Here is a 22,279-nt window from a genome sequence, read left to right as displayed (position 1 = left end):
CCCTCAATTGCTCATTCATAATTATAAGTTGCTTTGGATAAAGGTGTCAGCTAAATGCCGTAAATGTGTGTTTTGAGAGCAAAGAAAAGATAATTTCTGCTTATATTAAGTTACTGATGGGAACACAGATATGCCATAATAGCTCATTCTTGGTGAAAACTGGATTACATAATTGCCGTTTTCTTGCAGTCCCATGGTGCGGGTTCTGTCACATTGATGGGTTGTCACAGGACATTTTATGTACTTTTGAAGCAATCTGGCCCATTTCTAGGTCAAGAGTAAAAGTGTCCTCGTCTCCTTTAGGGCTGCTGGGCTAGCGTCAGGCACCAGTGACAGTTATTTGGAGAGGGTATTTTTGTGTGTGTGTGTGTGTGTGTGTGTGTGTGTGTGTGTGTGTGTGTGTGTGTGTGTGTGTGTAAGACAAAGAGGGAGTCAGAGTGAGGGCAAGCAGCTGTGTGTGTGTTTGTGTGTCAGTCTGCTCTGCTCTGCTTTCTTCTTCCAGTGCAGTGCTCAATGCCAGAATGAGCTTGAAGCTACAACTCAAATCTGTAAGTGCTGCCACTCCTCTTTGTTCTCTTCATTCCCCTTCCTCTGCCCTGTGGGCTTGACCTTTCTGCCCTGTCTCTCTCCAAAAAACTATTTCGTATGTTGTCTCCTGCACCTTTGTCAACTGAGCGAAAAATATGGCTCTGTTGTGTTCGACTGATAGCTGATGGCATGTATTTAGATGGTTATCACAGGTGACAAATGTGTCTAATGAGTTGTGATGAAGTTGTGTATGTGGGGGTTGGAGCGTGAGATGTATTTTATAGGATGTAACTGGTTTTGCTCTTTATGTTTATGGGTTTGTGGTCTTGAAAGAAAAAGTCAAGAAGAGAATTAAAATGGTAGAAGTTAGAATGTGAGTAAAGGACCCTCGTGCTGTAGGTGTACGCTTTCATTCTGGGTAACTGTTGGCAGCAAAGCAGATTTGCTGTATGCAGCATTCATTTATTTCTCCATGCTACTCTAGTCTACTGTCTACAAATCTGGGCACTACACTTTCACTGAAAAAGTTATTTTAAATAATGTACTGTTGAAGGTTGTATTGCAGTATATATATTTAGCTTTCTCTTGTTGTTTTAAGTATCCATTTCGTATTAATTTGCAGAAAAACACTGTTGCATAGCTGGATGAGTAATGATTTGCACTTGTTTGCACAGAGCATGTGCATCTGTCTGCAATGTCTGCAAATGATGTGCATTCGTGTGCATATCCTGCACTTTGTTTTAACACCTGTGATGAGCTAGAATGATCAGGCTCCTTTCAGCCAGATCGTGCTAGCTTGCTTGCCTCCACTGGCCTGGCTTTCTGCCAACTCAGTGCTACAGTGATGAGGTTTTTAGCCATGAGTGTGAACCCTGCCTCCATGGTCAGCCTTTCACAAATGCTTGTGCAGACATGATGCATCAGACCAGTCATGGAAGGAGGTGGTTATATCTATATCCGCAACACTCATACATCACTAAAACCCCTGTGCGTGCGTGTGAGAGTTAAACAGTCAAAACATGAACCTGGGTGTGCAATCATGGTTTGCGTGCGTGCGTGTGCGTGCGTGCGTGTGCGTGCGTGTGCGTGCGTGCGCGTGCGTGCGTGCGCGTGCGTGCGTGTGCGTGCGTGCGTGCGCGTGCGTGCGTGTGTGTGACTTTGTACTGTAGTTGGCGAGTAATTGTTAAGACTCTTGTTTGAGTTTGTGTGTCGGTGTTAGTATTGATATTTGATTATATTTCATCCACCAGTAGAATGTATTTCTTTGTTTTTTTCTCTGCTCTCATTGCTTTCCCATTACATTAAAAAAATGAAAATTGTTTTATGAAAACTGCTGTTCAGTGTGTGTGTGTGTGTGTGTGTGTGTGTGTGTCAGTATAACGTGGAGTGATCACGAGACAGACGCAGACACTGAGAAGAGTGAGATATTTTTAAGGGCAAATCCATAATCAGGGTCGTAGTCACAGTCCAAGGTCAGAGAGACAGAGTCCAGGAGTACATTTTAAACTACACAAAACACTATACAATGACAAATTGGAAGCAGGCTATAACAATACCACAAGCAAAGATAACAACAAACACTAAACACTAGAGATCATAAACAGGCATAGAAAACATGAGGCTTGGAACACGAACAGTGGCTAGGGTTAACAATGACCAGCAAACAAACAGGGACCAAGACAGGCTTTAAATACACATACTAATAAGAATTAACAAGACACTGGTGCTACAAATGATGGGCGGGGAAACGAAACACCGAAGCAAAACAAATACATGAGACAGGGTAACCATGACAATAATGATGCTAGGAGGGGCCAAACGTGTGCCTTCATAAAACAGCAGTAAAACTTCATCAAAAAGCAGTCTTCATAAAATAATTTAGAGGAAAATGGAGAAAAGGAGACCAGGGGAGATGGAGAAACATCATGGGAACAGGCTGATCTGCTTGTAGCTCTCTTTCTAGGTCACTGTGCACATGCGTTCTGATGCAGTTTAAGTGGTGTGTTAACACTTTCTGCAATGGCATTCAACCTTATTCCTGAAATACTGAGAATATATTTCTTTAACAGTTGGAGTGATTGAGATACAGATGGTTCCTTATCCTTAGGCTTACACTTTCTACTAGGAAGTACAGATTTGAGAGGTTTTAATGTGTATTCAAGGGGCTCGACATTTCAGTTCAGTAGAAAGTGGCAGGCTATTCTGCTCCGAGGAAGAGAATTTGATTTCTCAGAAACTCAAGATAAGTTTTAACCTCTTTGGTGTGGTGTGGATACTTTTATTCCTGGAGGTACATGTATTAATATGCATGCATAACTACATACACACACTTCTGTAATGCCCATTGTGCTGGGTCTCTTTTGTATCCTTCTTCTCTTGTACCCTCTTATGTCCTATAGGCTGCGCCTCTTTATTTGAATAACTACTTTTGAGATGTCACTGAAGCTTCATTTTGAAATTTTTACATTTCATTCTATTTTTCATTCTATTTACATTTCAGTCTTTTATAATGATCTTCCCAAATTTATGTATTTCTTTTAGTTTAGGCTATTTCGGTTATTTTTCAGATTTTTTGTCCAACCAGTGTTCAGTATACATCTCACATTTCAAGACTGCCACACTAGCGAAGCTGTTTAGTCTCACTCCAGAACTAGAGTTCACCTCCAGCGCACGAAGGTGCAGGCCATAACAGCTCTGCCTCCAGGAGGGAAATGATTCAGCGCTTCTGTTAATGAAGTATAGACTTGGGTTTTGGTAGGATGTCAGTGTGCAGACACTATTTTACATAGAGATAAATGAATAATGTCAGACGCAAAACTTTCCATACCCCGGGGGTGCAAGGTTATTCTGCACCAATAGTGTGTTTTAGTTTTAAAATCATACTGGTCAGGTGTGCTCAGGGCTTTGTACACCAGAGCCCACAGTTGGCGAGCATGTTGTTGTTATTATTGTGTCACCATGGCTGCGAGGCCACCTGTTGCCTTGGTGTCTAAGGCTATGCTAATTGTTATGAAAAGATTCCTCATTTGCCTGGGCAGCGGATGTTTGTGTTCATCACCAGATGGAGAGCCACTTCTAGCTCACCCAATAGTGCACTTATATTGTTATTACCAAAACATGGTTCTCAAAGCTTCCAGTTCACCAATGCTTCCAGTTCACAGCTGTAGACTGGAAAGAGAGAGAGACAGAAAGGGAGAGGAAAAAAGAGAAGGAGAACAAAAAAAAGATAGAGAGACTTGCTCAGTCAAACTGGGTCCAGTTGGCTGGAACGTACTGAACATGTTCCTAAAAAGCCTCTCTCCTTGCATTTCTGTCGATTTCCCGCTAACTAGGTTAGTTCAGCCCGATGCATGCTCAGAGCAAAGGAACCACAGGATCACATGGTGCTGGAGCTCTGTGACCAGCCACATTTATAAAAAGGCCTGAGACGCATCACAGCTGCTGTCTGGCTGGGAACTGGAAGACAAGATAGTCTAAGCAGATTCTATACCAGCAGGTTGTTAGCATAACTCTGTCTCTCACCATGCCTCTCCCTGCTTTAAGCTTTGCCTCTCTTCATTTCTCTTCATAGCAGAATCTTGCTGGCTCTCTCCAAACTTATCATGTCTCTTGAGGTCTGATTTCTCTGATATGATCATTTTAGAGGCTGTCTTCTCTCCCTTTGTGCTCTCAGAGGGGTTTAGCAGAACTGTAGTTAGAGAGTGTATGGGGTGTGTGTGTGTGTGTGTGTGTGTGTGTGTGTGTGCGCACCTGTGGGTGCTTGTTTGGGATCATGGACAGTGGGTGGAAGTGTCTGTGTGGAAGTGTTTGTGTCTGTTTTGGGATGGAGGATCCACCGTGACAGGCTGTTTGAGAATTTGTTTGTGCCGCGATTGTTGTCGGGGAGATCACAGTGCCTTGGAAAACTTGGAACTGGAGGTGGTTATCGTCGTGCCAGTAACGACACACCTCTACACCAGCACAGCCATAACCTGTAGAGATGGGGTGAAATGGGGGTAAAACTGCACCATTCAAGTCTGTTTCCTGAGGTTGTGTTTTTGTCAGTATCTGCATTTGTGTACTATGCTCTAACATCATCTCTGTTTTATTCTATTTAATATAAAGTACATTATGTGTCAGCTGAGCCTGATGGTACTATAGGGCATAAATGTTATTTGGGCAGATGGTTGCTTCCTCTAGCAGAAATAAAGGATTTAGTCTGCAGATTTGGCATTGCTCTCTTTGCAGTGAGTGTATTTGCTTCAGGTCCGAATAAAGTATTACTACATCTTAATATATAAATGTGTTTGCAGCTCCTAATGGTACCTGGCACCCTCCTTTTTCCAGCCCACCAAAGTTTTCCACATTTACTGATGTTCCCTAATCAATTTGTGGTTTCCATGGTAACCAGCAGTTGCTATGGTCCCCTGAGCCAGCCTTAATCACTATCTGCTAATGGAACATTAGGGCTATTTGCTGTTGGCGTGATTGCTCAAAGATCTGGAGGAGTGAAGGATGAGAGGCTCCTCTGGACAGACTGCTCAGAAACACATTGCTTACCACAGTCCCACTCACACAAAGCAGATGCAGGTGCACCTAACATATATAAAGTGACTATAATCACCATTATAACAGTATTATAATCACACACACGCGCGCGCGCGCGCGCACACACACACACACACACACACACACGCACACACACGTTAGGTATTATGTTACCAAGTATCATGAAATGTAGTGGGATATCATTGAAGATTTGCTACTCCTGAATGCTTATCAGGTACATGTAGTGGGATACTGTATACTGTGTACTGTCAGTTAAAAACACCATTAATGATTCAAACACCATACATGATTCAAACTGATATCGCCTGATATCATCAAAAGTAGACTTAGGTAGAGCCTAAAAGATATATATTAAGTCTGGGTTCAGTACTGTGCACAGTTCCATGCGTTCATGTTTATTTTATGTTCCATGTCTATCACATATATGTTATTGTTATATTCTAAGAAGAGCAGTATTTCAGATGATTAGTTCTTAGGTTCCCTCTCCTCTAGGACTTCTGAGATTGACTCTCCTCCAAGTCTTCCTAGAGTCATTCTGGAGATAGGAGGAAACAATTGGAGACATTATGGGGTGCATTCAAGTCTGAAAAAGCAGTGTCCAAAAGATGACACAGATACCTCTCACAGAAATCAGGCACTGTAACAGAATATGTGTGTAGAAGTATATTTGATTGCTTGACTGATATTTGCAAATGAATGCATCATTACTGAAGTTAATAATCAGTGTCTGAACTCTGCCTGATGTGTTGATTTAGTGTGGGGAAGTGTGTGTGTGTGTGTGTGTGTGTGTGTGATGATATGCTGAGATGACACTGCCCCTGTAGTGTACCTTTCTTAGAGTGAGTGGGCTTCTTCAAGCTCAGTTTTGGTTACTCTTGGCCTGTCATCACTACTGTCTCTGAAGTTTGAATTTGAAGGCCAAGAGTTTTCTAAATCATATTCAAACCTTGGGCACTCAAAAAAAAAAAAAAAAAAATTAATTACACTCCAATATGGACTGCAAAATATATATGTTAATCAACACTGCAATGTGCAAATAAGCAATATGCAATATGCAAATCATCTTTAATGAATACATTTTTATTGTATGCCATGAGCATCCTGTCCAATTCATACATTATGAGTGTTTTTTATATATATATATAATATATATATGAGTATATAATGAGTGTATATATATATACAGATCAGTGTTTTATTTTCAAGTAGACACTTTTATAATGTAACAGTAAACAATTTCAATCAAAAATAATGACTATTTGACAACATAGTATCATATCAAAATACATATCAGTATATTTTAATATATTGCAAGGCATATCATAGCAGTATTAACTCATAATACAGAATTGACCTCTCCAGGCTGCTGAAGCATAGGGACTGGTTGTGACTGAACGTGTTTACGGCCCAGGTGCTGTCGCTAGGCGCTGACGTGCTGCCCGAGTACAAGCTCCAGGCACCCCGCATCCACAAGTGGACCATCCTGCACTACAGCCCATTCAAGGCCGTGTGGGACTGGCTAATCCTGCTGCTGGTGCTCTACACAGCCGTGTTCACGCCCTACTCAGCCGCCTTCCTGCTCAGCGAGCCGGTGGAGGAGAGAGCACGGCCCTGCGGCTACACCTGCAACCCGCTCAATGTCATCGACCTGGTGGTAGACGTCATGTTCATCGTGGACATCGCCATCAACTTCCGCACCACCTATGTGAACGGCAATGAGGAGGTGGTGAGCCAGCCGGCACGCATCGCCGTGCACTACTTCAAGGGCTGGTTCCTCATCGACATTGTGGCAGCAATCCCCTTTGACCTGCTCATCTTCCGCTCGGGCTCGGATGAGGTGAGGAGAGGCTGCCCATGGGAAGGGGCTGAGAGAGAAGGAGAGAGATTGGAAAGAAGGGGAAAGAGAGGAGAAAGAGGGTGTGGAGAGAGAGATTGGGAAGTAGAGAGAGAAAGTGGAGAGAGAGGGAGAGGAAGAGGCGAGAGAGAAAGACATAAATAAAGAGGTAGGTAGAAAAGAGAAAGGGGCAAATTGCTGAGAGTGAAGGAGAGAGGGGGAAATTGAGCAGGACGTGGGTGCCAGGCTTTAATACATGAGAACAACTGACATGGCAGTGGTAGCTCAGTGGTGAAGGTGCTTGACTTGTAATCAGAAGGTTGCTGGTTCAAGCCCCACCACTCTCAAGTTGCCACTGTTAGGCCCCTAAGCAAGGCCCTTAACCCTCAATTGCTCAAGTTATACTCACTCATAGTTGTAAGTCGCTTTCGATAAAAGCATCAGCTAAATGCTGTAAATGTTTTTAAGTGGATGAATTTTCAAAACAACTTCGCATAACATCCCTTTTATTCTCCTGCACCACTTTCAGTCCTGATGAATCTCTGGATTTCAGTAGCCTATAGATTTGAGAGTGAGCGGTGTGGGCTGTGTAGGTTGCTCTGTGCGTGGTATTGAGTTGTGTGTATTGCTGTATTGATAAGTATAAATCCAGGGATGTCCTATCTCCACAAACACACACATCCCTGCGAGACATGATGAGCAGAGCATGCAACACATTATAAAAATGAATTACAAATAAATATGTTTATTTGGGATAGAGTATGTATGATGTGCATTTGCTTTTTGTTATCCATAGTAATTACTTTCAGTTTCATTTTATTTATATAGTGCTTTTAGGACAGCAGAACCAGGTCTAGGCCACTACTATTATGTTACTAGTGTTTACTCGAATTATTACTAGTTTTTTTATTTTATGTTCTATGTAAAACTTTGGTGTGTAATGTGTTTCAAACCATATCTTCAGCTTTAAGCATAGACTAATTTTGTACTGGAATATTTTTTTTTTTATCAGGTTAAAGGTTAGTTGCCACAGTTATTTTCATTTTCTGTAATTGTTAGCTTCGTGTCGAGTGATTGCCCACACAAAACACTTGTCTCAACCGTTAAACTCAGAGGCCACAACAGGAGTAGTGTTTATGACACCTGCACATCCAACAGTGTGGTATTTAGCAGAAGATGATTTTACAGTGTATTAATTCAGGGAAAACATTGAATTCAGCGGTATGGTGCCACTCCAGATAGTTCGATGTATTTTAAAAGTTCCCAGGTCTGTGAAACAGTGCTACAGATTTCATATAAATAAATCAATTAATTAAAAGAAACACAGGACATTAAAACAAAATACTGGAGCTATTGAGTAAACTCTTGTTTTTTGCCAACCTTCTCTCATACCCCTCCCCCAGCCTCAGACCACCACTCTGATTGGTCTGCTGAAGACTGCGCGCCTGCTTAGATTGGTCCGCGTGGCACGAAAGTTGGACCGCTACTCGGAGTACGGTGCCGCCGTGCTCTTCCTGCTCATGTGCACATTTGCGCTGATCGCCCACTGGCTGGCCTGTATATGGTATGCCATTGGCAACGTGGAGCGCACAGGCTCGGCACGTGTGGGTGGCCTGCGTATCGGCTGGCTTGACAACCTTGCTGACCAGATCGGCAAGCGCTACAACGACAGCGACGACTCCTCTGGGCCCAGCATCAAGGACAAGTACGTCACAGCACTCTACTTCACCTTCAGCAGCCTGACCAGCGTCGGCTTCGGCAACGTCTCGCCAAACACCAACCCCGAGAAGATCTTCTCCATCTGCGTCATGCTCATTGGATGTAAGTGATGCCCTAGCCCTGGCCCCCGATTCTCATCCACCTCTGCTGTGGGTTTCTAGGGCTGGACTGCAAACTTCATGCTCACAGTGCAACTTTTACCATATTACTATTTAAACCCTCTCTCTTTTTCTCATTTTTTTCTCTTTCTCGCTGTCTGAATTTCTGACTGTCTTTATCTCCCTGTGACTCTTTCTCTGTTTCTCTCTTACTCTGTCTTTTCTCTTTTACATTGATGTCTCTGTTGCTTTCTGTCTTGCTCTGTCTCTTCTTGTCTCTGTCTCTTCTTTGCCCGTATCTGTCCCTCTGTCTCTGTCTGTACCTCTCTCGCATTGATCTGTGTCTTTGTCTCTCTCTTTGTTTGGCTTTGGCCTCTGTTGAGTGCTGGACAGAGGCTGCTGTCTGTTAATGGGCAATGTGTTTGTTAGTGTCAGGACCAGCTACAGAGGGGAGTGGGCTTAGGTCTGAGCTCTTAACTGCTTCATGTTACCGTGTGTTTTATTTCCTGAATATAGATGTAGCCAAAATTTTGAGAGCTTTTTTAATAGGTATAATCAGTGGAAATCGGCATAATTCTGGCCAGCATGCATTTCATTATCTTAGTGTATTTCTTTATAATTCTGCATGCAGGGACCCTGTGATATGTTTATCCCATAGAATATAGTCTTGCTTACTGAGTAGACCCCATACCTCACTGGCATGCACTGCAATAAGTACTATAAAACAAAATACTATAAAGTAATACTAGAAAACATTTGCAATAATAGTATAAAACATTTTGCACAAAGATTGGGATGTCTTGTGGATTTTTTTCCCTGGTTGCATATAAAGCTCTTTGTACTTTTTGAAAATACATTAACTCCCATTGTTTCCTGAATCACTGATTTTCAGTGCAATCACAATATAACAAATGCGCTAGGACAATGTTACCTAGAGTGTTTTTCTGAGAGCTGACTCTTTTCTGGAAGATTATTATTTTGGATTGGTTCATAACATTGGGGACAGCAGCATTAGGCAAAACTTTGCTTCTGCATTGTCAGGATGAGCTTCTCTATCTAAATATTGAACAGGTTTGGACTTAAGCTGCAGCCCTGCTTCACCCTGCACCCTTGAGTGAAGTACTCGGAGAGTTTTATTCCACATTTATTCAAATATATAGACTTGATGCCATCATATAATTTATGCCCTACATCACATTTTAAAATTTGATAACATGGTCCAGTATGTCAAATAGAATCAAGAATCAAGCTTTTTTAAAGTAAAAAAACAAGCACATATTTTACAGTTCCTTGTTTGGTAGGTGCTGGTTGGTGTGCTAGGGTGTGTAAGGTACAAAAATCTTCAGTAGTGTGGTGATTTGGTAAAAAGTTAATTTGAGTCTTACGCAATACAATAATAATAAACCCTTCTTTACCAAAAACTAACACAGCAGAAGACCTTCCCCAGATTACTGCTCAAACAGATGCCATGGTAGTTGGCGTCAAATGTTTACAGCATTTAGCTGATGCTTTTATCCAAAGTGACTTACAATTATGACTGAATACAGCTCGAGCAATTGAGGGTTATGGGCCTTGCTCAGGGGCCCAAAACTGGCAACCTTCTGATTAATAATTGAGTACCTTAACCACCAGGCTATCCAGTCTTCAGGAATGAAGTCAGTTTAGAGGCCCAGATTAAAGGGTTTGAATGAGGCCATGTGCAGTTCATCAGTTCTTTACCACCTTCTGAGCCACATGGTGTTATTTGAGGTAATTCATGGTCACTATGGTTTTGGTTGTTTTTGAAAGCTGGTTCATTGGTGGCACACTGTTAGGAGGCAGTTTTAGATGTGTGAGTTTGAAGGTACATAAGGGGATTTCCCTGAGGGGCAGTGAGTTTCTACATATGACTGTCACTGCATTTCTACTATGATATAGAAAATTCTGGGTTTAAGATGGGTTTTTGCTCCTTGAATGGATGAACAGAGATGCTGGACATTCCAGGAAATTATTGAAAGAGATCTCACCTTTTACAGTTTGTTGGTTAAAAGAAAGAGTGTAAAGAGATGGACATATGATTTAAATATGTTTATTAGTACCTTTTGAGAGTAAGGTAATGGACATGTGATATTAATTGTGAGTATATGAACCCATTTAAAGAGGCTGGCTGACTTTAGAAGACAGAGAGGGGAGAGCAATGACAAATTATAAACACTGAAAAGATAGCGAGAAAAACCTTTTGCAAGTCAAATGCAAACGCCTGTCCATGGGTTCATCTCTCTCACCCCCCTGTCTCCCCCTCCCCCCAGCCCTGATGTACGCCAGCATCTTCGGAAATGTGTCGGCTATAATCCAGCGGTTGTACTCGGGCACGGCTCGCTACCACACACAGATGCTGCGGGTGAAGGAGTTCATACGCTTCCACCAGATACCCAGTGGTCTGCGCCAGAGACTGGAGGAGTACTTCCAGCATGCCTGGTCCTACACCAACGGCATCGACATGAATGCCGTAAGCTCTGCTGACTCTCCTCCCTGTTTGGCCCTGTGAGCTCCAAATTATCACATCGCTCCATTACCCAGATCATATCAGAGCAGCTCCCTCTGCTACCCAGATCATATCGGAGCAGATCACTCTATTACCCAGATCTGTTTCTTGAGCATGAGGGCTGCCTCCCCTGAAGGCTGCTCATCTGGTTTCATAGTACTGTTTAGACCTTCTCACTCTCTGTTGATCTCACTCTATCTCTCCTTTCTCTTTTCTTTTCTTTCCTTCTTTTGTCTGCCACTCTTGCTTCCATCTGTCTTACCATCTTCCTGTCTCTCTGTTCTCTCTTCCTTTTTTCTTTATCTGTCTCCCTCTTTGTCTTCTCTCTCTCTCTCTCTCAATTTCTTGTCTTACTGCCTCTCTACCCCATTTGTGTCATTTTCCCTGTGCCTCTTTCTTTTTCTCTCTCTCCCTGGCTCTGCTTCCTTGTCCAGGTGCTGAAGGGCTTTCCCGAGTGTCTGCAGGCTGACATCTGCCTGCACCTGAACCGGAGTTTGTTACAGAACTGCAGCGCGTTCCGTGCCGCCACTAAGGGCTGCCTGCGTGCCCTTGCCATGCGCTTCAAGACCACCCACGCCCCACCGGGAGATACACTTGTACACAGTGGTGACGTGCTCACTGCACTCTACTTCATCTCCCGTGGCTCCATCGAGATCCTCCGCGATAATGTGGTGGTGGCCATTCTGGGTACGAGATGCTGATCTCTGGGTTGTTTTTTTTTTAAACTTTTTTTGGCCCGGTAAAAATTCTACTCTGGTACATAATGTTTCCTAAGAAACAGGATATTTTGAAGTTACTTCATCAGCTGTGTAAGCAAAGTGCTTCAGAAGCTCGATTTATTTTACATATACTCCCCCCAATGGTAAATTGCTTTTATATGGTGCTGTGAAGTACCATATATGTTAAGGAACTATTATAACTGTAGTGTGAAATGTACACAGTAGTCCTGCATATTTGCTTCTTAATATTTTATATACTATAAGTGATTCTCTATAGACCTTTTGCATGTGGGTTTATTGTGTTTACCTTTGCACCTGTTTTTCTGATTTTATGTGGTTCGTTCTTTTCCTGCTCTTTGAGTGGCGTGTATCAGTGTGCCAGAGGAACTTGATGTCTATCTTATTGATCATGCCACATTGATTCAAATTAGGTCAAATAATCAGACCGTTCCAGTGCTTGGCAGCACCTTTACATCTGAATCTATGCAGTGCCATCTAGTGTTTACTAAATTAGTTGTTCAGAATGTCTGTTTTTACCAAAGGGACTGGAACAAGGCTCTGGTCAGTGTATTTGCTCATAGTCCTGTGTCTCTTTTCTTCTGCTTCTGCTCAGGTAAGAACGATATCTTTGGGGAGCCCATCAGCCTGTATGGGAGACCTGGAAAGTCCAGTGCTGATGTGCGTGCTCTGACCTACTGTGACCTGCATAAGATCCTGAGGGACGACCTGCTGGAGGTGCTAGACATGTACCCAGACTTCTCCAACAGCTTCTGGTCCAACCTGGAGATCACCTTCAACCTCAGAGATGTGAGTCCACCACTGGGTGTTCACAATCACATGGAGCTGCTCATAAATGTGCAGACATTACTGGAGTCCATTTAGCTACCATTAAAGATTAATGACAATATTTGAGCAGCTAAGCAGGAAAGGAAAAGGCTGTGTTCATATCCCAGTATGCTGCATGTATGAGATCAGATTTCTCATCCTCTAGTGTAATTGATAATGACTTAGAGCTGGTCACACATTTTATTACAAGCTTCTAGTGGAGGTTATGTGTCCTGAAGCCTATTGAAAAAGATCAAGGTTTTACTGAGTGTGCTTGTGTTTAGGCGGTTTAGGAGAAAGTTAAAACTGTGTATGTGTGTGTAATTTGTAGTGATGTGCATTACTGAAGCTTGTGTGTATCAGGCAGATAGAATTATGCAACAAACCCCCAGTGAGGAGTCAGAGAGTGGCTGCCGCCGTGTCCGTCGAAGAAGGCCCACCCTACAGCGTAACCGGCCTGGTAAAGCTCTGCGTGTGTGGGGGGGGGGGGGGGGGGGCAGAGAGGAAAAGAGTGTCTTGATGACTGTCTTTTTGTAAAGTGTAAGTGCGTTTGTGTGTGTGTGTGTGTGTGTGTGTGTGTGTGTGTGTGTGTGTGTGTGTGAGAGAGAGAGAATTGTACATGACCAATCAGCACATGTGGAATACCTTGTGTCTTATCATGAATATGTAGGTGCTGAGACATATTCGCACTCTCAGTTGTTGTCATGCATGTCTGATACTTCTTCTCTTCCTCTGTTTAGATGGGATAGACAGGGAAGATGCATATCCAGACCAGTCGTGCAGCCCCTTAGGCAACCACAGTGGTGCGCTGTTGCGCTCACGGTGGGATGAGCTGTGCAGTAGTGCCAGCGCCCACTCCCTGTCCAGTGAAGAGGAGGTGAAGCCTCTGGCGCCAGGCCGGGGAGAGACTTACGCTCTAGAACCACCAACCCGCCATGAATGTGCCCCCGCCATGGTCAAACTTCTGTCCCCAAACAGTTCCCCATCAGACGTGGGATGTGCCAGAGCTGAAAGGGCACAGCCCTCTCCAGGTACAGAGATGGAGAAAGAAGCAGAGTGGGAGGGGAAGATAGAGGGGGACAGAGAGATGCATGTGTTCTTTGGCAAAGGCATTTAACTTGCAAAAGGTTTTCACTTTCTGTGTCTCTGCTGGGTCTTCTAGCCTCTCTGAACATGTTCAGCTACTGGCATGAGCGCGGGGCAAGCAGGTACCCTGAGAGCCCACGGCAGTCATCGACGGCACGGCCTGGTCACCAGCACCAGCAGCAACACCAGCGCGGTGCATGTGTGGAGGAGCGGCCCAGTGAGCTGCAGGCCCGTCTCGAGATGCTCCAGGCCCAGCTCAACAGGTCTGAACGTGGGGGCCAAGGCCCGGCTATCGGAGCACTGCAGACTCAAGGGTTAAAGGAGCCCTTTGGAAGGATCAGCCCACTAGTTTCACCCCTTCCTCTGTCACTTCACCAACTTCAACAATTCTCTTTTCTCTCTTTCTACACCCTCCCTCTACCTCTATAGGCTGGAGAGACGGATGACAGCTGACATCAGTGTCATTCTGCAGCTCCTGCAAAGACAGGTGGCACTTGTGCCCCCGGCCTACAGTGCTGCCATCTCTCCAGAGTCACTGGTAAACAAGCTTGACCCCTGCAGCACGTACGGGACCAGGGCCCTCGTCCCCCACATCCCTGATCCCGCCACAGTGGCTGCACACACCAGCGACAGCCCTGTGTCCCATACTCATGTGAGTGTGCTCACTCTGTGCTCTCATGTCAGCTATAGGTGTGTAGAGGCATCAGTGACAGGTGGGCAACATTTGTAACAAGATTTGTAACAAGAAGTGTAAGCTCTAAAGTGATGCTTGTTTTGAGAATTATTTAAAAATTGAGCACAAGGTACAACTGCTTGTCTTTAGGAGTATGCCCACAGGTGAGCTACCAACTAACAGTAACTTAGCTTTGGGAACCTGCATGTCTTTAAAAGTTGGCTCATACTTGAGTCAGTCCACATCAGTTCATATGGTGTGTTTATCTGTGCTTATCCCACAGACTCCGGACTCTGACATGAAGTACAAGACGCGGGAGTCCCATGAGTCTCTGTCCAGCATCCACCTGAATGTAGCCCCAGATGACATCATGCCCATGTCCCCTGAGACAGATACTCAGCTAGCTGCAAGCTGCCAGCAGGGTCGAAAATCACTTCCCCACATCAAACACCAAAGAGAGGAACACGTTCCACCTCAACCCCACCTCCAGCACCAAATCCAGGAACAAGTCCCACTGGAATCCCACCTCCAGCACCAAATACATGCACAAGTCCCTCCTCAGCCCCACCTCCAGCACCAAAGCCAGGAGCAAGGACTGCCCCAGGTCCACATCGAGCCTCCAACTCAGGAACCAGCCCAGTCTAAGTACCAGGCCCCTGAACTACTGTCCGGTAGCCTGCTTTTCCCATCCCTCCCTGAGCGCCTGGAGAGCTCCAGCCGTCTCCCAGACCCAACAGAGATCCCGAAGCATGTGTCTGATCCCATCCTTCCGGGCAGGTAGAGCCCTGACAGGACTTTCTCCCCAGACCTAGCACTCCAGCAGCCTGAGGCTGCCCCCAGGACACAACAGATCTGCAATTGGAATCATCTCTACACACCTTTTCTCCAAGATCATATGCAGTATGGGTGGTTACAGTGATCTGCAAGCAGCTACTGATGCACGTAGGCCAATCCACATCAGTCACCAAGCGCAGAGTTCTCCACAAACACACACATAACACCTATGTTGGCTACTGATATTTCACTTAGAAGAAAACACAGATCAAGGACTGAGCAATCTTGGTTGTCCAACTTGAGGTGGTTTATAGAAGACAGTGTGATTTATTAATGTAAAGCAGTCCTCGCTGGATCCACACTGGCTAGTGGCCACTTTAGGACAGAGTGAAGTATTTCCCATTAACATATGACTTTATGCGGAGCCAACTGTGCAATCGCAGCAAAAAGTATTTGGCAAAAGTTTGCATGATTCAAGGGAGTTGTATGTTTGTAGAATAGCATGTTCTTTTTAGAAATGTAAGCAGAGTTTGTTCCTGACTACCCATGCAGTCTGCGAAGGACAGCAGGAGTGCAACTTTTGACTTCTTGCTCTGTGTGTGAGCATGAGGGCACTGATCCAAGCATGCATTCATTCTAAAAAGCCACCCCACAATGCACTGGGACAGCTGCAGAGAGAGAAGGAACTTGAGTCTGGGTTTCTCGAGAAGCAGGGAGCATGGAGTCAAATGTGCATATTACTGTAATTTCTTCCAAGGTGTCATATCTCACCTGGGAAAGGGCTCTGATGTGCTTTCCCCTCCCCTTTTCATTCTGCAGCTCTCTAGAGCTCTTATGGTAGTTCTGTAGAGCTCTCACTGTAGATCTCTAGAACTTTTTCTGTAGTGCTCTTCAGCAGGTGCAGGTCAAGATCACCTGCTTTCGAGATGTCATGTTACAGCTTCAAAGTTATCATAACTGTAATGTTGAGATTTGGCTTTCGCAGAATATCTCGTTGACGTTCATCCCCAGAGCTCTTGCTCTTCTTCTGTGGACTGCAGAGATTGCATGGAACATTCCTGTAAAGCAGCACACATGCTGGGGAATGTACACTGCCTCTCTGAACCTACCTGAGATGTGTGAAACCATCCATAAATTAATCACATGAGAAATGTATAATATAAGAAATGGCTTCAGAGATGTATTTTCAATGTATAGAGTTTTAATTTTTCAATTATCCTCTAATTATGTTATATTTTTGTGGATGAGTAAGATAAGGTTAGGATTAGGGTTAGGGTTAAAATCCAGCTAACTCTACAGAGTCAGTGAACACAGTAACAAGACAAAGACTGAAACAATATTTGGGACATACTGTTTCATACTGAAGCAGTCAATTTTAATCCTTTCACAAACTCTGTTCTGTTTATGCTAAGGTGTGGTTATAGTCCTGGGAGTATGTGCATAAAACATGCTATACATCATGAAAGGCTTGTGTGTTCATGTATACTCTAAATGGTCATGTGTTTAAAATATGTTTGCCTGGGAAGCTGCTTGACTGGGTGCATGTGCATTCTATGAAAACACCCCATCTGATTAGCCAGTGGTGTGGAATGTTTTCATCAATCAGTCATTCTATTAACTGATGTGTGCTGCTCTGCTGCAGTGGGTATGGCCATATGAAGGATGTGAATGGATGTGTAATTCAACTGAAAACTTGGACTGTTATGGTTTCCAAAAGCACAAAAATCTATATCTGTTGTTTTTTAGATTAAAGACTATTTGTAACACATTGTGTGTCTCTGTGATTATGGCAAATCTATAGACCTCATTAGGTCTATTATCACACAGTAAATTCAAGTACTTAAAATTTTTCAATAACTGCACCATCTGTTTTAACTGCATGGCATTAGGTCAGTTAAGACATTTGGTACGTGTCATAAGAAAGAATACTTGATAACTGGTTAAAATATCACAGACTGTGCGTGTTGGTTAGCAGAAAAGCCCTTCCACAAGCACTCAATTTCAGAAAGGCAGAGAAGAGGCATCGAGTCCATTATGAGTCTTGTCTGTCAGTCGTGTGAAGAAAGGTGTTTTCTGGAAGGCTGCTGTTTGTCACTGAACTTCAGACACAAATACAAGTTCAAACACTTCATGGAAGAACAATGCAAGTTTATTAATAGAAAACTGTGTTTAGGCACATACATGTAATCACAGACACTCTTTCAGAGAACTTAGGATCATGATGGGGGTCCAAAAAACCTTCTGTGTTCCTTTTCAGTCATGAAACAGTGAACAGGCAATTACCATGTGCTTGCAAACACTTCATGGGCAGACCAAATGACCTGTAATAGTGAATTCTTCTGGAGAAGCCACAAGATGAACATTCTCCCTAGATTATTTAAATATTTATATATGTAGCTATGTACATCTCTCACACTGAGCACGGACATGCTAAGAAATGCATTGTTTCGTGATCCTACACCCGCAGTGTTTTCCCCGGCCCTGCAACTTCGACAACTCTCCATGCTCTCAGATGTCTGACTCGGCTCACCAGATCAGGAGCAAGTCCTGCGTGAGTGTCTGAGCAGGGTTACTCCACAACCAGACCTGAGAAACACTGCTTGAAAAAGAAGTGACTTTTAAACAATAGCCTAAGGAAGACGAGATGATAGACAGCGAACACAGCGTGAAAAGGACACAAGTGCAGAAGACATAAGAAACCGAAGACAAAATGCGAATAAAAAGAACAGTTTTAATTTCTCACACAATTTCAAATGCATCATGTATTTAAACTATACCAACCAGTTTGACTTCCAAAAGCATGCGGAAACCATTCATTCCCTTTGCCAAACTGAGTTGACTTTGTCTTAAGAAAATGTTCCCCCCTTCTTAGAATTAAAGAACAGTTATAGCTAGTTATGAAAAAGCCTTTGATAGTAAGACGGACTATGTTTACTTTTCTCCAAGTTTACACTTGCAGTTGCTCCTGTGAGTCAACCGTTCTAGACTTTCAGCTGTATGCGCCTGACATGGTAGACATAAATTATCTCAGAAGACATTCAAAAACTAAACCATGGCATGTTGTTGACACAAAAGGGGAGGTTGGCATGTTTTAGCAGGTTTTAACTTCTGTACTTTGCTCAAAGATAAATATTTGCTATAAGTCTATAAAAAAAAAAGCATAATTTTAAGGTAATCTCAAAATGTCAATGCCTGCTCCCTGGTACCTACAATCTTGATTTTCCTACTTAAAATATAGTCACCTACAAGACCTCCCTCCTCCCAAGTTACTGGTCCAAAAATGATGCAGCTGTGTCCATAGCACTGATATGGCTATACACATAAAATCATTGCAATAAAAAATTGCCAGAGTAAATATACTGCAAACCAAAGAGTGGATCCCAGTAGGACTCTAATGCACAAATACTAACATGCAATGAAACACACCTACAAAAAAAGTCCAGCAAAATGAAAGCACACACCCACGCACGCATACCCGCACCCCTATAAACAAAGTTCGCAAACACACATCCTTCCTTTCAACCCCAGAGCCTACCCCAGCCCTCCTGCAACCTCCACCTCACTACAGCAGCACAGGAACCATCTGCCCCCTGCCCCCTCCTGCATGGCACTGGAACTGCCCATGGTGCCCACGGTGGGTGGGGAGCTGGGAACAGCTGCTGCGCCGCTGTTAAACCCGCAGGATCTCCAGGCAGTTGTTGTAGCAGATGGCTATCCAGTCAGGCTGCGTGGAGGCCCACTGCACATTGTTGATCTCGCCCTCAGCCGTGTAGGCCAGGATGGGGTCCTCGATGGCCCGGGGCATCTGCTGGATGTCCCAGATCAGTGCCTGGTGATCGTCCGCTACAGTGGGAGTGAAAGAGAGGGGACCAGGTAAAGGAAACTGCATGGCGACCCAGGAGGACATGTAACACTATGGAACACCCTAAGCATCTTAATAGAGTGGGAAAAGGCCTGGATTTTGCTTGATATATTTGCCCCTGAGCAAGGCCCTTAACCCTCAAATGCTCAAGTTGTACTCAGTCATAATTGTAAGTCGCTTTGGATAAACATGTCAGCTAAACGCCGTAAATGTAAATATATAAAATATGCCTTTCCATAATGTATCCATGCATGTAGCTGTGCTGGTCTCTTACCTGCAGTACAGATGTGGCAGGAGGAATGTGGGGCCCAGGCGATGCCGTTCACACATGCCCTGTGATTATTGAGTCGAGCAACAGGCGTGCAGGGCACACGCACATCCAGGATGACCACCTGGGGGCAGACATGGACACTGGGTTAACCACTGGCTAGTGCAACTGCAGCCAGTCTGCTGAGGAGTGGAGACAATGACAATGCACAAGGCAAACTAAGGAGCCTAGAGAGAGAGAGAGAGAGAGCGAGAGAGCGAGAGAGATTTGGAGCAAGAAAGAACCTCCATGCTAGTCTCACATGTCAGACTGTGGAGCTGCAGGTCATGTCTCACATGGTCCAACTGCACAGCTTTATGCAAAACCTGTTAATATCCAATCTTCCCATGCAAGTTGAATACACTGTGTGTCATAAGATAATAAAACAGACCAGCAGAGAGAGCTCTTATTGAAATCACACATTTGCCACTACCCAGCTGACTTGTGAAATGGAGATGTGTTGGTTTACCTCCATGCCATCCATGGCCATGGTGGCCAGATAGTTGGGGTCCTGCTTGTTCCAGCAGAGGCGGAGGAGGGGGTGGTGTTGGGGGTCCTCGTAGATAATGGTGCTGTGCTCCAGGTGACGAAGGTCGAACATGCGCACTGAGCCGTCTGCGCCCACCGATGCAAACATATCACGGCCTCCACCCGCGCGACTGAATGCGATGTCATACACCTACAACCAGTTATGTGGGTCAACTCTTCATATGTTTGTGTGTGTATTTCTACTACCTCATACAGAGGTTTTAGGGTGTTTCCACACTTGTCCTGAATAATTGAATTCTCACCCGGGACCGATTGTGGGCTTGTCGGGGGAGGGTTTTAATTATAAAACAGAAGAAATTAATCTGAACTGTGAATGGTCACTTTTCTGTGTGCAGGTCTGCAAAATATTAGCCACTAGGTTTACCCATTTACTGCTTTTGGTTATTTAAGCAGTGAAGAACATCACTGTTTTCATACATGACATTTCACTATCTGTGTGTGCGCAGGCGTTTATACCCAAATGATAAGTCTGAAATATAGAAAACAATTCTGACATAGAGGTTTCTTGATAAACATGAAGTGTGTAAGCAAATACATCACTGCTTCACCAGAATTTTTCCAGTCTCCACATACACCTAAAAGCACATTAGTGGCCTAGGAGCATGTCTGTCTGCCTCTCACCTCCTTGTCATGGGCAATGAGCTGAGTCTTAACGTGGCCTGACACCAGGTTGACTCTCCCCAGTACCTGCCCTGTCTCTAGCCCCCAGATGGTGCAAGTAGTGTCAATGCTGGAAGTGCCTAAAGGGAAATTTAAAAAAAAACAAGGAACTTTGATTTATATATGATTCAAAGAAAGATACATACAGTGAAAATATAACAGAAACAAAGTTGTACACATAAACAAACAAAATTGAATTACAGAATTAACATTTATGATCGTCCTCTTACCCAAAAGATTTGGGTCAACTTCATTCCAGTCAAAAGAAGTTAGAGGAGCGCAGAAGTCTGAATTTTTGTTATTGTTCAGAAGACATTCAAGACGAGTTTCTGTGTCGTTTACCTGAGGAACACAGCGGCAGGGAGGGAACCGGTGTATTTTAAAAACACAAGCAAAAGAGAGGATGAGACGCAAAAAATATGCAGTTTTCATACCCTCCATATACGCAGATAATCTCCGCTGGTAGCAAGCAGGTCTGGGTAGACCCCCTTCGTGTCAGGAATCCACATGATCTTGGTCGTAGGGTACGGGTGATCAAACGTGTTCCGGCACACGAACTCGGAGCTTTCCTCATCAAGCCCAACTAGCTGCACCTATACGCGACATGTCAGTGCTATGAGATCTAGCTAGCTAATGCGTTTTTTTTTAAAAGAAAACACACAAAAAAACAGAGACTAGGACCTAATTTGCACGACAATTGAACAGGCCGTCGTCTGCAAGGCTGGTGGCAGTGGCCAGAGGACAAAGATAAGGACAAACAATAAGTTACTCTAAAACAACATACAAAACAAGGGCCTAGTCCAACAGACCGTTTACCTTGTTGTTGTACTCCTCAACAAAACTACCGAGAGCCAGTCGAAAACGCTTGTCGGGTCTCACACTCCAGTTCATGGCATAAACCGTCCATGGCGCCTCGTATTTGTAGATCTCTTTTCTCTTACCGTGGAGCGACATTTCGGCACTTGGGAGAATGATCAGGTCAATATAAACGAGAACTGAATAATGCTGGCCAATTAATTAAAGTCCCCAACGAACTGAAAATATGTGTTTTACGACGAAAATGTTTTTCCACGTCCCGTTATTCTAGACAAAGGGAATGTCATAACACAACAATCTCTTGGCTACAAAAGGTGAAGTAACGTTAGCTAGCTAGCTAGCCTGCACGCATTGGCCCTGGTTAGATTGCGCTCCAATGTTACACAGCATAATAAAACAATGTGATTTATTCTTGTCAGTATAAATCTGCAACCTCCAGTTTTTTTCTTCTTTTTAACAAGCAACTATTCTAAAACCATAAACGGAGTCGGGTTAAGGTTTTGATCGAAATGTCTCGGTCAGTTTCAACGTAAAAGTCCCCATCTTTGAATTATACGGTATACACCTTTCTAAAACGGAGTGAGAAATTAGGGTACTACAGACTAAAATGACTAAAGCTTTTTAATTCATACTTAAATTTGTTATTTATTAAGTGTTAAAGCTTAATTCAACAGCATAGTAAAACTAGTAATTTGGATTTTTACAGATAGATTAGTAGCTACATTTCTCAGAATTAACCCACGTGAGCAATTTCAGT

At 43.8% G+C, this 22,279-nt stretch overlaps 2 protein-coding genes across 3 annotated transcripts in view; one reads left to right on the top strand and one right to left on the bottom strand.

Moving 5' to 3' along the window:
- kcnh6a (potassium voltage-gated channel, subfamily H (eag-related), member 6a) overlaps positions 1-17,096 on the top strand; it is a 34,856-nt gene extending 17,760 nt beyond the window's left edge. Inside the window, exons 7-16 of the mRNA XM_035523956.1 lie at positions 6,488-6,913; positions 8,314-8,731; positions 11,016-11,215; positions 11,686-11,938; positions 12,584-12,777; positions 13,159-13,255; positions 13,536-13,826; positions 13,958-14,144; positions 14,311-14,533; positions 14,838-17,096. Of these exons, the coding sequence (XP_035379849.1) occupies positions 6,488-6,913; positions 8,314-8,731; positions 11,016-11,215; positions 11,686-11,938; positions 12,584-12,777; positions 13,159-13,255; positions 13,536-13,826; positions 13,958-14,144; positions 14,311-14,533; positions 14,838-15,335 (2,787 nt within the window). The 3' untranslated portion in view covers positions 15,336-17,096. The remainder of the gene's footprint in view (positions 1-6,487; positions 6,914-8,313; positions 8,732-11,015; positions 11,216-11,685; positions 11,939-12,583; positions 12,778-13,158; positions 13,256-13,535; positions 13,827-13,957; positions 14,145-14,310; positions 14,534-14,837) is intronic.
- A 363-nt stretch (positions 17,097-17,459) lies between these two features.
- On the bottom strand, positions 17,460-22,056 carry dcaf7 (ddb1 and cul4 associated factor 7). Of its 2 annotated transcripts, none has more exons than XM_027014594.2 (7): positions 21,523-22,056; positions 21,141-21,299; positions 20,937-21,048; positions 20,668-20,786; positions 19,967-20,176; positions 19,465-19,582; positions 17,460-19,174 (listed from the first exon to the last, which is right to left on the bottom strand). In XM_027014594.2, exons 1-7 carry the CDS (start codon positions 21,658-21,660, stop codon positions 18,999-19,001), a joined length of 1,032 nt encoding a protein of 343 aa, XP_026870395.1. In that variant the 5' UTR covers positions 21,661-22,056; the 3' UTR covers positions 17,460-18,998. The 2 variants fall into 2 exon arrangements, with proteins under 2 accessions (XP_026870395.1, XP_026870396.1); XM_027014595.2 differs by having other exon boundaries at positions 17,460-19,171.
- Positions 22,057-22,279: the final 223 nt, after the last annotated feature.

The sequence above is a fragment of the Electrophorus electricus genome, chromosome 1 (assembly GCF_013358815.1).
Source record: "Electrophorus electricus isolate fEleEle1 chromosome 1, fEleEle1.pri, whole genome shotgun sequence".
Classification (NCBI taxonomy): domain Eukaryota; kingdom Metazoa; phylum Chordata; class Actinopteri; order Gymnotiformes; family Gymnotidae; genus Electrophorus; species Electrophorus electricus.
The sequence above is the reverse complement of the archived record's forward strand: the minus strand, read 5'-3'. Positions and strand labels throughout refer to the sequence as shown.